Source organism: Eriocheir sinensis, chromosome 47, assembly GCF_024679095.1.
Source record: "Eriocheir sinensis breed Jianghai 21 chromosome 47, ASM2467909v1, whole genome shotgun sequence".
Lineage (NCBI taxonomy): Eukaryota > Metazoa > Arthropoda > Malacostraca > Decapoda > Varunidae > Eriocheir > Eriocheir sinensis.
Window position 1 is genome coordinate 6955862 of NC_066555.1, and position 14668 is coordinate 6970529.

General features: G+C 45.1%; 1 protein-coding gene across 1 annotated transcript in view; it reads left to right on the forward strand.

The window, feature by feature from the left end:
- The first annotated feature begins 2800 nt into the window (after positions 1 to 2800).
- The window catches only part of LOC126981318 (uncharacterized), a 66095-nt gene continuing 54227 nt past the window's right edge, over positions 2801 to 14668 (forward strand). Inside the window, exons 1-6 of the mRNA XM_050832259.1 lie at positions 2801 to 3458; positions 6026 to 6053; positions 7551 to 7793; positions 8440 to 8537; positions 12497 to 12535; positions 13241 to 13393. Of these exons, the coding sequence (XP_050688216.1) occupies positions 3442 to 3458; positions 6026 to 6053; positions 7551 to 7793; positions 8440 to 8537; positions 12497 to 12535; positions 13241 to 13393 (578 nt within the window). The 5' untranslated portion in view covers positions 2801 to 3441. The remainder of the gene's footprint in view (positions 3459 to 6025; positions 6054 to 7550; positions 7794 to 8439; positions 8538 to 12496; positions 12536 to 13240; positions 13394 to 14668) is intronic.

A 14668-nucleotide genomic window follows, 5' to 3' on the forward strand; every position in this document is an offset into this window, starting at 1 on the left:
GTGTGCGAAAAGGGCGTCTCTGTTGTAAGGCAAGAAGCTTCATGTCAGAGGAAAGGAGCAAAAGGGAGAGAAGATGGCGCCACTATAAACACTTGCCTGCGCCATGACGGGCTTGGGCCAAACACCATTCAGGCTCCTTAAGCAAGCCTACCGGCGCTATAGGCATAGACGAAAAAAAAAAAATAAAAAAGGAAAAACAGAAACGCAGGAGTGGCGGACATTTCTGCGGCAGGAGGAGTCGTGTGTTGCTGAGGCATGGCACAGTTCACTTGTCTAACTTCCTGAAATATTACTGGAAGGGTTAGTGCAGCTCGTTCTATCCCATGATGAAACTGATAAGAAGATCGCCGTGTAATGTGGCATACACTTTTTCTCCATCTTTTTTTGTTGTTGTCAAGGCATGGAATGAGCGCAAACTGTGCCTCCCAATATCACTATGCGACAGTGTGTGTCTCGGTACGTGTGTGTTTCGCTGCCCGGCATATTTCTGGACTGTACGTCTGTACCACAGTACTGCGCGCTGCAGTGAGAACGGATGGAAGACACCGTTTGAGGAGAGACTTAACTAGACCTCGCCGACGCTCACCTCTCTCTCTCTCTCTCTCTCTCTCTCTGTGTGTGTGTGTGTGTGTGTGTGTGTGTGTGTGTGTTTTTTCGTATCGCTTCTGTGTGTGTGTGTGTGTGTGTGTGTTTTCGTATCGCTTCTGTGTGTGTGTGTGTGTGTGTTTTCGTATCGCTTCTGTGTGTGTGTGTGTGTGTGTGTGTGTGTGTGTGTGTGTGTGTGTGTGTATTTTTTCCTCTCTCTCTCTCTCTCTCTCTCTCTCTCTCTCTCTCTCTCTCTCACACACACACACACACACACACACACACACACACACACACACACACACACACACACACACATGTGCATAATGAGAGAGAGAGAGAGAGAGAGAGAGAGAGAGAGAGAGAGAGAGAGAGAGAGAGAGAGAGAGAGAGAGAGAGAGAGAGAGGCGAGGTCTAGTTAAGTCTCTCCTCAAACGGTGTCTTCCATCCGTTCTCACTGCAGCGCGCAGTACTGTGGTACAGTCCAGAAATATGCGTCCCGGAAGAGTAAATCAGTTGCGGCGCGGTACGAGACAGCGACCGAAACAGTATAGTCAATCCAGGAGGAACTGGCAGATTGGCGGGTGAGAGGTGCGGGTCAGCCCCGCACCGCACCTTGCCACACACTCTCAACACTTCTCGCTTCCTCTCATATGTCAGCTATTTACTACCTTTAAATGAATTTAATTAAATAATTGGATAATCCAATAAGGTCATATAGCGTTGAGATTGTTTCGTTTTTAAGATAATAACAAATATTTTGTATAAATACCACGACACTTGACGGCTTTGTATTACAACGTTGTCATTCTACACATCCAGAGCCCAGGTCACTTCTCTCAAGGTCATGGAAGGGTCAGCAGGTGAGCTCATGGGTGGCCCGCTCCCGCCTCTGCCTCTCCCCTCCCTCCCTCTCCACGTCGTTGGCTGCACGGCCACGAGAAAGAACTCATTTACAATGTAAACAAGTACTTTTGAGACGAAAAAACAACAGAGGATTTATCATACCACTCACAAAAGTAACTGCAAGAACAGCGAGAGCCACTAATGTTAGTGAAAGAACTATTGAGTCTGCGCCAAACTGGATCATGAGTGCATGACGAACAGGTCACCAAGACAGCCTGTATTCTCGTCCCCGAAGAAGAGAGAGAGAGAGAGGAGGAGGAAATGAAGGGAGGCTAATGGTGGTCCACTTAACACCGTGACTCTAATCCCACAATTGGAGACAAGAGATGTGGCAGCGTGGTACGGGAGGAGAGACTCCCGCAGAAACCCCCCAATCCGCCAGTTCCTCGTGGATTCACTATAGTGAAGAGGTTCGTGATGCTTTGTGCTATGAAGTGATGACGCCATTGTACGAGAGTCGTGGCTGACTAACAAAGTGAATGGAATAGAAATCAATACAAGCTTTTGAAATGTCTCCCAGGGCTCCGTGCGACCACCAGGCGTTGCGAGACACTATATTAGTAACACTTGTGGAGTCTTCAGATTCACAGCCAAGGTTGTTGAATCACCGACATAAAAATATTCTACCATAGAAAATATATATCTTTGGTAAAATGGAAAGCAGTCACATGGTGGTGGCACAGGGCGGCACACTTGTAACCCCGAAAACCCTGGACTTGTGAAAATAACAGTTGAAAAGCCAGTTGTTGTAATGACTAAAATTATTTATTAGAAATATTTTTTTTACCAAAATATACATTAGTGTACATTATCCCATACGCCTCCGTGGTCTAGTGGTCAGCGTGCCTGGCTACTACTACGCGGGCCTGGTATATAAGTGTTTAAGCTTTTTTTCAATTTTCAGCATACTAAATAGCATACCGAGAAAGAGGTGTGTTCGCATGTGTGTGTGTGTGTGTGTGTGTGTGTGTGCCCCCCCCCCCCCCTATAGGAACTCACCTGGGAGCCAAGGGAGCGCCAGCCTGGAAAAAGTTTGGGTAGAGAGAGAGAGAGAGACACAAAGATATATAAAGATAGATATATATATATATAGATATATATATATATATATATATATATCAGCCGATCGTGCATGGCTATTAGGCCAGGAGAGAGAGAGAGAGAGAGAATTTTTTTATATCAGCCGATCGTGCATGGCTATTAGGCCAGGAGAGAGAGAGAGAGAGAGAGAGAATTTTTATATCAGCCGATCGTGCATGGCTATTAGGCCAGGAGAGAGAGAGGAGTGGGGATGGGGGGGGGGGGGGGGGGCTCAGCGGGTCGTTGCTCAGAGTGAGTGACTACACGAGTTGAGTCAGTCTGTCGCGGCGGCAGACGCGTGCAGTGAGCGCCAAGCACGGACGTCCGCGCCACGCCTCGCCGCTTCCACCTCTCCTCCGCTTCCACCTACACGAAGCATCCTTTATGTCATCTGTTCCACCTCTTCCTCTGCTGTGCCATTACTTCCACGTGCTAAGTTCCTCATCCCTCTGATCCTCATTCTCCACCTGTTCCTCTTCCCTCCCATCCCTCGCTCGTCTCCTCGCCGCCTCGTCCTCCAGGGTGCAAAGAATCAACACGTGCCTTACTCGCATACGCGTGGTTCCTCTATCCTCTACTACCTCGTTTCCGTCCTCCCGCTGATGACCTAGTGGCTAAAGTGACCTTGAAACCTGCACGTGACAGCATATACTAGTGACGTGTCCTCCCCTGGACGAGTTCCTCCTCATGGTGACCTCTGCGTGACCTTCTCTAGATGACCACGTGGAATTTAGGGTGAGGTTTCCGCCTGGTGACACCTGCATCACCTTTTCTCGGTGACACCCACGTGGTTCCCTTGGTGACCGTGACGACCGACTCCCAAGGGCTGACCTCCAAGTGACGGCCGCGTGAAACATTGTGGCCGCTAAGATGAGCGACACCGAAATGTAAGTACAACTACACTCAGAGAGAGAGAGAGAGAGAGAGAGAGAGAGAGAGAGAGAGAGAGAGAGAGAAATATTAAAACATCGCCAGTTCCCCTGAGGCAGCGTTTCTCGAGAGAGAACATGTTGACATAACAGCCTTGCCGCGGAGAGCGGGGCTCTTCAACTTGGGGGGCACACCGGGGGATGCGAAATGGAATATCAGGGGGGCGACAGTGTTTTGTGTGGCTTGATTTTTACTTTTTTTCGGAATAAGTAAATGTTAATTGGTTAATTCATGTTTGCATTTCATGCACTGTAAGAAGCTTATTTTCTTAAGTTCAGTTTGTTCATCCGTAGATTTGTTATGTAATTGAATCTTTGGTTCAATAATTAGAAATTATACTTCATCTGTAAAGGTGATTACTACTTTTGTAAAGCCTGTGGACATTACTCAAACTTTTCCAAGGGGTGTGCGACAGAGGAAAATTTAGGAACTATATGTATACTGATCGAATTTATTAGCACGAGGTAGAGGACTAAACACCTTATACTCTAGTAATGTCCCTCGCTTCTTTAAATTAGAGTAGTTAATGACACATGCTATCTGGTCAGTAAATTTTATTTACCGTATATGCTGTGCTATGAGTGCATGTATAACTTCATCGGTAGTTATCTCAAATTTGGGTTGAGTGTAAACGGCGTTTTCAATAACAGAATTATTAACTCTAGTGATGCTGCCACTACGAGTTAAGAGAAAAATAATACCTCAGCATGTTCGCAATGTGTTGACTGTCACTTGCTAATTAATAAAGGCCTGTTCCGATTTCTTCCTTGTTTGTTAATGTTTTTGAAGAATGCCTTAGGAATATTTTTACATGTGACGTCAATATTTTCCTCATACCTAAGATGTTAAGGATTTACTGAGAGAGAGAGAGAAATACTTAATCAGTAAAGTGCGAGAGAAAACTAATTGCAGAATGTTTAATGTGTTAGGCCTAATTAAGGTCTCGAGAACGCATTTAAATTTAGCTTGTGATTCATTACCTTAACAAGAAGAGTGAGTGAACAGACGCTCTGAGACACCATGAACATCTAATTTTTATTTTATCTATTTTATTTTATTCATTTATAGATTTTCTTTTCTGTGTGTGTGTGTGTGTGTGTGTGTGTGTGTGTGTGTGTGTGTTTGAGGATGTCGGTAAGGTGTGTATTTAGTTTCTTTCCAGCTTTTCACTTATTCTCTTTTTCTGTTTCCTTTTTTTCTTTTTTCTTTTCTCTTTTTTACTGTGTTTGTTTTCTTTCTTTCTTTCTTTCTTAACTGTTTATTCATTTGGTCAGGTTTTGCTTGACTTTATTATATTTTTTTTCTTTATATAGCTTTTAACTTTTTTTTGTATTTTTTCCAGTTTTTTTCCTTCTTTTTTCCTTTCTTTCTTTCTTTTATAATTTTCTTCCTTTCTTTCTTTCCCTCATTCTTTCCCCTCTTGACATTTCTTTCTTTCTTTCTTTCCCTTCTTAACATTTCTTTCTTTCTTTCTTTCTTTTATACTTTTCTTTCTTTCTTTCTTTCTTTCTTTCTTTCTTTCTTTCTTTTATACTTTTCTTCCTTTCTTTCCCTCTTTCTTTCCCCTCTTGACATTTCTTTCTTTCTTTCTTTCTTTTATACTTTTCTTCCTTTCTTTCCCTCTTTCTTTCCCCTCTTGACATTTCTTTCTTTCTTTCTTTCTTTTATACTTTTCTTCCTTTCTTTCCCTCTTTCTTTCCCCTCTTGACATTTCCTTCTTTCTTTCTTTTATACTTTTCTTCCTTTCTTTCCCTCTTTCTTTCCCCTCTTGACATTTCCTTCTTTCTTTCTTTCTTTTATACTTTTCTTCCTTTATTTCCCTCTTTCTTTCCCCTCTTGACATTTCCTTCTTTCTTTCTTTCTTTTATACTTTTCTTCCTTTCTTTCCCTCATTCTTTCCCCTCTTGACATTTCCTTCTTTCTTTCTTTCTTTTATAATTTTCTTCCTTTCTTTCCCTCTTTCTTTCCCCTCTTGACATTTCCTTCTTTCTTTCTTTCTTTTATAATTTTCTTCCTTTCTTTCTTTCCCTCATTCTTTCCCCTCTTGACATTTCTTTCTTTCTTTCTTTCTTTTATACTTTTCTTCCTTTCTTTCCCTCTTTCTTTCCCCTCTTGACAATTCCTTCTTTCTTTCTTTCTTTCTTTCTTCCTCACTTGACATTTCTTTCTTTCTTTCTTTCTTTCTATCTTCCTCACTCACCTACTTATTTTCCAATTTTGTCTATTTCTCTCTTTCTATTTTTACATAATTTATACATTTATTCCCGTATTTATGTATTATTTTACGCATATATAACTTTTCTCAACACACTCACACACACACACACACACACGCGAGGTGACTGATATGGTGTGAATTACTATGTAAATGTGTGTGTGTGTGTGTGAGAGAGAGAGAGAGAGAGAGAGAGAGAGAGAGTTGCCTATACGGGTAATAGTAATTATTATTTCTATTTCTCCTCCTCCTCCTCCTCCTCCACCACCACCACCACCACCATCTCCTCCTCCTCCTCCTCCTCCTCAGAGCAATCCCGTATACTTCAGCTCAGGTGGTAAGTATTTCATTTCTCTCTCTCTCTCTCTCTCTCTCTCTCTCTCTCTCTCTCTCTCTCTCTCCTCATCAACGTTTCCTTATGAATTTTGTCACTCACGTGGAAATCATTTAAATGTTAAGTAGATTTATACAATTCATTTGTGTGTGTGTGTGTGTGTGTGTGTGTGTGTGTGTGTGTAGCTTGTTAGATCGTCACATCCTCTCTTTTCCTCTACTACTACTACTACTACTACTACTACTACTACTACTACTACTACTACTACTACTACTACTACTACTACTACTACTACTACTACTACTACTACTACTACTATTAGGCTACTACTACCACTTCCACCACCACCATCACCACCACTTACAGCTCTCTTAACTAACGTCTAGTGATAGTTTAATAAGGCTTTTACACCATGAACGCGAAAAACTCGAAGTACACAACCACCATCAACCTCTCAACCACCATCACCACTTGCACAGATCATTCGGCACTCTTCACCATCAGCCTCACCATCCTCGAACGGCAGCCTCCTATATACCATCATCATCATCACCATCACGAACCAATCCATTCTCCATTTTTCAATCCTCAACCTTCAGTATCATATCAGTATTACCAACACCGCAAACACGGACCAGCCTTTACAACACCATTAGCCTACCAAGAACACAACACTACACTAGCTTATGTACGCCCATTTAGTTCCTGTTCCTTGCCTAGCCTACCACCCTTATCACTACAAGAAGCACCACTAACCCTTCACCTTCTCTTATCGCCACTATCAGTATTACCAACGCCGCAAACACGGACCAGCCCTTACAACACCATTAGCCTACCAACAAGACAACAGTACCACTAGTTTATGTACGCCCATTTGGTTCCTCTTCCTTACCTAGCCTACCACCCTTATCACCACAAGAACCACCACTAACCCTTCACCTACTCCGGTTATCGCCACTATCAGTATTACCAACGCCACGCCTTCCTACACCATTACCACTACCACAATAACCATCCACTATTACTACAATCTTATCCCTTACCTTAACTACCTCTAATACACTATACATCATCCTCCGTCCTACCACTACTGTTAATCAAGTCTCCATTCATACTCAAAACTAACTCTGCCAAACCATTTCTCGTTCCTCACTGTACCACCACCACCACAACCACCAACAACCCTCCCCTACCAACCCTTCCCGACGCCCCCACCACCAGTAAACCTTTCCTGTAAGACCATTTCCTCCCTACCACTAAACCATTACCCACTCATCACCACAACCACCTACAACCCTCCCCTACCAACCCTTTCCCTTAAGACCATTTCCTCCCTACCACTAAACCACTATCCACTCACACCACAACCACCTTCAACCCTCCCCTACCAACCCTTTACCTTAAGACCATTTCCTCCCTGCTACTAAACCACTACCCACTCATACCCACAACCACCTACAACCCTCCCCTACCAACCCTTCCCGACGCCCCCACCACCAGGACGACCAAGACGAGGACAGCCAAAGCGACATATCGGCCTCCGCCACCGAGACCTCCTCCCTGGTGACGGTGCGCGCCGGCTGCTGCAGTTTCAACCCGGTGAGCAGAACGGGCAAGCGATGGCACCAGATGCAGATGATGACGCTGCCCTTCATCCCCATCGCCGCTCTCATCATCCAAAACTGTCTCCTCATGGCCAGCGTCGTTAGCCACCAAGGGGAGATGACGATGCTGAGTAGACAGGTGTGTGGGCATTTCGTTACAGGTGTTGAAGGTGTGTTGTATGTTCAGACAGGTGTGTATGGCAGCTGTGCGGGGCTCTGAAAGTGTCTTAGGTTGAGTAGGCAAGTGTAGGCTTGGTCAAGTGAAAAGTCTTTAACCCGGTAGCTGCGGGGATCATGTTTCTTAATGAAAAAATCATCACTCACACACCATTCCATAATATAATCAAGATCAGTTTATGCATCATCTATTTTTTGGCTACACGGTACTGCCGGGTTAATCAACACTCCCCAGTCTGACAAAACTCCATACCATAAACCAATATCAACCACACACACACGAGGCTATTAGCTAAAGAAAGGCAATGAGCATAACAAAATGATAATAAAATAACCTAATTCACCTACTAAATACACACTTACTCTACCTACTCTAAGTTAACACACCTCATAAAAAATATCTCCACAAACAACTACGATTTAGGTATGGAAATACATGAAAAAGAGTCGGTAGGTAGGAAGTATTTTTTTCCGGATACTTAATGGAATAGCCTAATAACGTAGCCAGGAACCGGTGAAAATATTAGTACCCTTGCAGAAACTATTATGTCACTAATCTCGTGTGTGTGTGTGTGTGTGTGTGTGTGTGTGTGTGTGTGTGTGCTCAGGTGGACGGCACGGTGGAGCTGGGGATGCTGTTGACGGCCCTGCAGCTGGAGCGGGCGGAGGTAGCCTACTACATCTTCTCCAACGGGACAAAACTCAGGTGGGTGTGGGGAGACAGGTGTAGAAGTAGTGGTAGTAGTAGAAGTAGTAGTAGTAGTAGTAGTAGTTGTAGTAGTAGTAGTAGCAGCAGCAGTAGCAGTAGTAGTAGTAGTAGTAGTAGTAGTAGTAGCAGTAGTAGTCGTAGTAGTAGTAGTTCTAGTAGTAGTTGTAGTGGCAGTGATAATGGTAGTGGTGGTGGTGGTGGTGGTTTCAGTATTGTTTTTATTACTGTGTTATCCCTTTAAGAAATTGAGATTCAGAATATGTGTCTCCGTGTATCAGGCAGATCGCATAGGACGGATTGGTTTGTTCAAAGATTTGGTCCCCTCGCAGAGAGACCATGAGCCTTTGTCGGGTGAAGGCCCATCACGAGGGTGCCGGCTAGACGACTCTACCGCCTGACGCCGGACAAATCGGTCTGTCGACGAGCACTGGCGTGTTTAAAGGCGGACTGGAGGCCTCGAAACGCCTTTATATGCATGTCATTTCGACCCCTTGCTGCCCGTCACGTGTATAAGAGAACTGCTTGTCGCTACTCTTAGATATCACAGTTGTTCTACCCCCCCCCCCCCCCAAAAAAAAAAAAAAAGGTTCCTCATTAAGTAGACACAGATATGAGAAACCAACAATAAACTTTTTCGAATCACATACAGAGAGATCATCTACCCAAGGATATGGGACTCAAAACTATTATTATGGGGCCCCCCACCACAGTTAAGCAAGTTCAAGGGCGCACGTATCTAGACACAGCTGAAGTATTGACCGTGCCAAATCCTTATTTTCGTGTACTGTAGGGAGATATCACAATTACCGATGATGCAGTAATCTTTGCAGTCACTGGAGGTTCTGCACTGCACGAAGAGGTGAAGCCCTTGGGACAATTTTCTTTGGCCAAGACCAAGGTACAGGTTTCTGGAAGGTTACAAGATGAAACCGTATAGTCCAGTCATGCGTGTGGCGAGGACATTGATATCTTAGAAAAGTTGACATATATGAGCAGCGTAGTGCCGATTGTCACTGCAGAACAACGTCAAAAAGTCTTACGGCGGCCCCTGTTAAGAAGCCTTACGGCGGGCCCTGTTAAGAAGCCTTACGGCGGGCCCTGTTAAGAAGCCTTACGGCGGGCCCTGTCAAGAAGCCTTACGGCGGGCCCTGTCAAGAAGTCTTACGGCGGGCCCTGTTAAGAAGCCTTACGGCGGGCCCTGTCAAGAAGCCTTACGGCGGCCCCTGTTAAGAAGCCTTACGGCGGCCCTGTCAAGAAGCCTTACGGCGGGCCCTGTTAAGAAGCCTTACGGCGGGCCCTGTTAAGAAGCCTTACGGCGGGCCCTGTCAAGAAGCCTTACGGCGGGCCCTGTCAAGAAGTCTTACGGCGGGCCCTGTCAAGAAGTTTTACGGCGGGCCCTGTCAAGAAGCCTTACGGCGGGCCCTGTCAAGAAGTCTTACGGCGGGCCCTGTCAAGAAGCCTTACGGCGGGCCCTGTCAAGAAGCCTTACGGCGGGCCCTGTCAAGAAGTTTTACGGCGGGCCCTGTCAAGAAGTTTTACGGCGGACCCTGTCAAGAAGCCTTACGGCGGGCCCTGTCAAGAAGCCTTACGGCGGGCCCTGTCAAGAAGTTTTACGGCGGGCCCTGTCAAGAAGTTTTACGGCGGGCCCTGTCAAGAAGTTTTACGGCGGGCCCTGTCAAGAAGTTTTACGGCGGGCCCTGTCAAAAAGTCTTACGGCGGCCCCTGTTAAGAAGCCTTACGGCGGGCCCTGTCAAGAAGCCTTACGGCGGGCCCTGTCAAGAAGCCTTACGGCGGGCCCTGTCAAGAAGTCTTACGGCGGGCCCTGTCAAGAAGTTTTACGGCGGGCCCTGTCAAGAAGCCTTACGGCGGGCCCTGTCAAGAAGCCTTACGGCGGGCCCTGTCAAGAAGTCTTACGGCGGGCCCTGTCAAGAAGTTTTACGGCGGGCCCTGTCAAGAAGTTTTACGGCGGGCCCTGTCAAGAAGTTTTACGGCGGGCCCTGTTAAGAAGCCTTACGGCGGGCCCTGTCAAGAAGTCTTACGGCGGGCCCTGTCAAGAAGCCTTACGGCGGGCCCTGTCAAGAAGTCTTACGGCGGGCCCTGTCAAGAAGTCTTACGGCGGGCCCTGTCAAGAAGTCTTACGGCGGGCCCTGTCAAGAAGTCTTACGGCGGGCCCTGTCAAGAAGCCTTACGGCGGGCCCTGTCAAGAAGTTTTACGGCGGGCCCTGTCAAGAAGCCTTACGGCGGGCCCTGTCAAGAAGCCTTACGGCGGGCCCTGTCAAGAAGTTTTACGGCGGGCCCTGTCAAGAAGCCTTACGGCGGGCCCTGTCAAGAAGTCTTACGGCGGGCCCTGTCAAGAAGTTTTACGGCGGGCCCTGTCAAGAAGCCTTACGGCGGGCCCTGTCAAGAAGTCTTACGGCGGGCCCTGTCAAGAAGCCTTACGGCGGGCCCTGTCAAGAAGCCTTACGGCGGGCCCTGTCAAGAAGTTTTACGGCGGGCCCTGTCAAGAAGTTTTACGGCGGACCCTGTCAAGAAGCCTTACGGCGGGCCCTGTCAAGAAGCCTTACGGCGGGCCCTGTCAAGAAGTTTTACGGCGGGCCCTGTCAAGAAGTTTTACGGCGGGCCCTGTCAAGAAGTTTTACGGCGGGCCCTGTCAAGAAGTTTTACGGCGGGCCCTGTCAAGAAGTTTTACGGCGGGCCCTGTCAAGAAGTTTTACGGCGGGCCCTGTCAAGAAGTTTTACGGCGGGTTCCGTCAAGAAGCCTTACGGCGGGCCCTGTCAAGAAGTTTTACGGCGGGCCCTGTCAAGAAGTTTTACGGCGGTCCCTGTCAAGAAGTTTTACGATGGGTTCCGTCAAGAAGCCTTACGGCGGGCCCTGTCAAGAAGTTTTACGGCGGGCCCTGTCAAGAAGTTTTACGGCGGGCCCTGTCAAGAAGTTTTACGGCGGGCCCTGTCAAGAAGTTTTACGGCGGGCCCTGTCAAGAAGTCTTACGGCGAGTCCAGTCAAGAAATCTCACGGCAGATTGGCTTGGCTTACGGTGTAATGGACTCGCTCAGCACGAGTGTATGGCGTTGTCGATACATGTACAGAAGGACAAAGATTTGGATCTTTAACCCGGCAGCAGCGAGGATCATTATTCTTAATGGTCCCTCTAAGCGAGAAAAATGAGAAAAAAATCACCCCTCACACAAACCATTTCGTAATATATATCAAAGCATTTGTGATCAATTTATATATCATCTATTTTGGGGGGTTAAAATCATGGCACAAATTTGGGCGGTCGGCGTTTACACAGGAAGAACATTTTTTGGCCGGTCGGGTACGTTAAGTCACTTGTGCTCCCTGTCTTGCTCTATGCTGTGAGATATGGACAGTGAAATATTACTTGAAGAGGCGGATTAATGCCTTTGGTAATAAGTGCCTACGCAGAATCATGGGATATCGCTGGAATGACTTTGTATCAAACCGGCGACTACTCCGTGAGACTGATTCGAGGCCTGTTACCTGCATAGTCCGGGAACACCAACTCCGGGTCTACGGGCAGAAGCCGACCCTGCTCATCGGGTTGTTTCTGCGAGAGATAACCCCCGAGTGGAGGAGGCCAAGGGGACGCCCACAGAGTTCGTGGCTTCAGCAAGTCGATATATCCTGCTTGATTTCCTGCCTTAAGATACTTGGGATGGGAAAGGGGCTTGCATGGAGACTTGCCCTGCGGGACCCCGGGTTTGGGGCCGTAGGGTGACGAGGAGCTATACGCATGTAGCCATGTTATCTTGACCTTTAAAACTGTAGAAGGAACATGCGGTCACCACTCACTGATGCCATAATCATGTATTCGCCTTTATCTGCACACAACAAACCCGGAGACACGTATTCTGGCCTGGGGACCCCGAAGGAAGGGTAGCCAGCCTCCCCCTTCGTCCCTCGTAGTCACCTCATCTCATCATCTCTCTCGCAGGTCCACCAACCAGGAAAATTACCGCCCGTCAAACATAAGGTATTTCAGTCATCTGCTTGATATAGCTACCAGATTTATTTTATTTGATGATCTGGAAGATCTGCATTGTTTACTTCAAATCCTTCCTGGCACTTAACACTTAAGTACTCTGAGCTGTGCAATCCTTCCATTTATTTAAGCTCTTAGATGTTAGGCAACCAAGAATTAATATTTCATATATAGGAAAAGGTTCAGGGACGGAAATCTTCATTGTTGCTGCTTCAGCAACAACAGAAATGTGAGAAAGGATTATTAGAAAAGGTACATGCAATTACTATGTTGAGGCCGATCATTCATTGGTTCAGAATCTGTGTCTGTATCTGCATCCATATATGTCAGTGACAAATATAAGAACATAAGAACAGAAGAACGTCAGGAGTCTGCAAGAGGCCGGTTGGCCTATACAAGGCAGCTCCTGTAATCCTATCCCCACCTTACCTCACTATGCATGACTTTACCCAACCTCTTCTTGAATGTATTCATTCCTCTGGGACGGTGACCTTTTAGCTCGTCGGTGACTCCCTTGGTAAGCTGCTCTGACTTTTACTCAGAAGGCCCGGGTTCGATCCCCGGCACTCAGTGGTGTACATTTCAAGATTTTTCACTGTGCTTTTGCAGTTTCTTTAATGTACCTATATATTCCCTCATCCTCATGTATGCCCTCACATCAGCCCGCATTAACCCCGCCCTTCATGTCACTCCGAGGCTTGCCCTCCCTAGCAGGACCAGCCTCGAGGAAACCTTCCGCCGCACGGACCTCATCCTGGACAAGGTGCACCAGTGGCCGAACTTCACCACCGGGAACCAGGACCTGCTGGGCTCCAAGCTGCGCTTCCAGATCAGGCTCGAGGACCTCAGGTGTGTGTGTGTGTGTGTGTGTGTGTGTGTGTGTGTGTGTGTTCTGTAAAAGTAGTGCATTATTAATATTCTTCTTCTTCTTCTTCTTCTTCTTCTTCTTCTTATTATTATTACTATTATTATTATTATTATTATTATTATTATTATTATTATTATTATTATTATTATTATTATTATTATTATTATTATTATTATTATTATTATTATTATTATTATTATTATTATTATTATTATTATTATTATTATTATTATTATTATTATTATTATTATTATTATTATTATTATTATTATTATTATTATTATTATTATTATTATTATTATTATTATTACTATTACCATTATTATTATTATTATTATTATTATTATTATTATTATTATTATTATTATTATTATTATTATTATTATCAGTATTATTATTATTATTATTATTATTATTATTATTATTATTATTATTATTATTATTATTATTATTATTATTATTATTTTTATTATTATTATCATCATTATCATTGTAATTGTCATCCATTTATCTATTATTTATTTTTTTACGTTTTTCGTCGTATTTTGTGTTTGGTTGGGGAGCTTACAAACTTGCTGTATTGGACTGTAAAAGTGGCCCTTAAGAGAGGACTACCGTCGGGGAGGGAGAAACTGAGCTTAGAGTGTCGGGTCACAAGTCAGGTCAGCTGTAAGAGGAGTTGGCTCAACGGTGCCAGACTATCGTACTCAGCCTCGTATGTTTGCTGATTTCCAACCTCAAAACTGTCTCCTCCACCACGATAACTGACTTCATATACAGTTATCGTTAAAATGGCTAATTATTGATGTTTCTTGGCAGTAATTATAGGTCAGAAACCGCTAAATACGATGCTCTGAGTACAATAGTCTGGCAACGGTGATTTGGCTCCTATGACAAGGCGTCCGTTGAAGCCCTGTAGACTGACTTCATCGGAGTCGGCTCAGATTCAGTTTCTTCCCCACAGGCTAGTGACTCGAGATGTTAACTCAAGCACAAAATTAGTTTAAAATGAGGAATATATAAAAAGGATGAAAAGAGAAGTTAACTCAGTCAGCGATATTCATTCAGCACGGGAGGAAAAAAGTGATGTAGGAAATGCTAAAAGGAACTATGAGATCAGAGTAGCGAGGCAGGCAAAGGAGAACCCCCTTTTTTTTATTATTATTATTATTATTATTATTATTATTATTTTTTTTACGTCTGAACCTATAGCCAACGTTGCCAGATTGTCTTACTCAGCCTCTTATATTTACCGA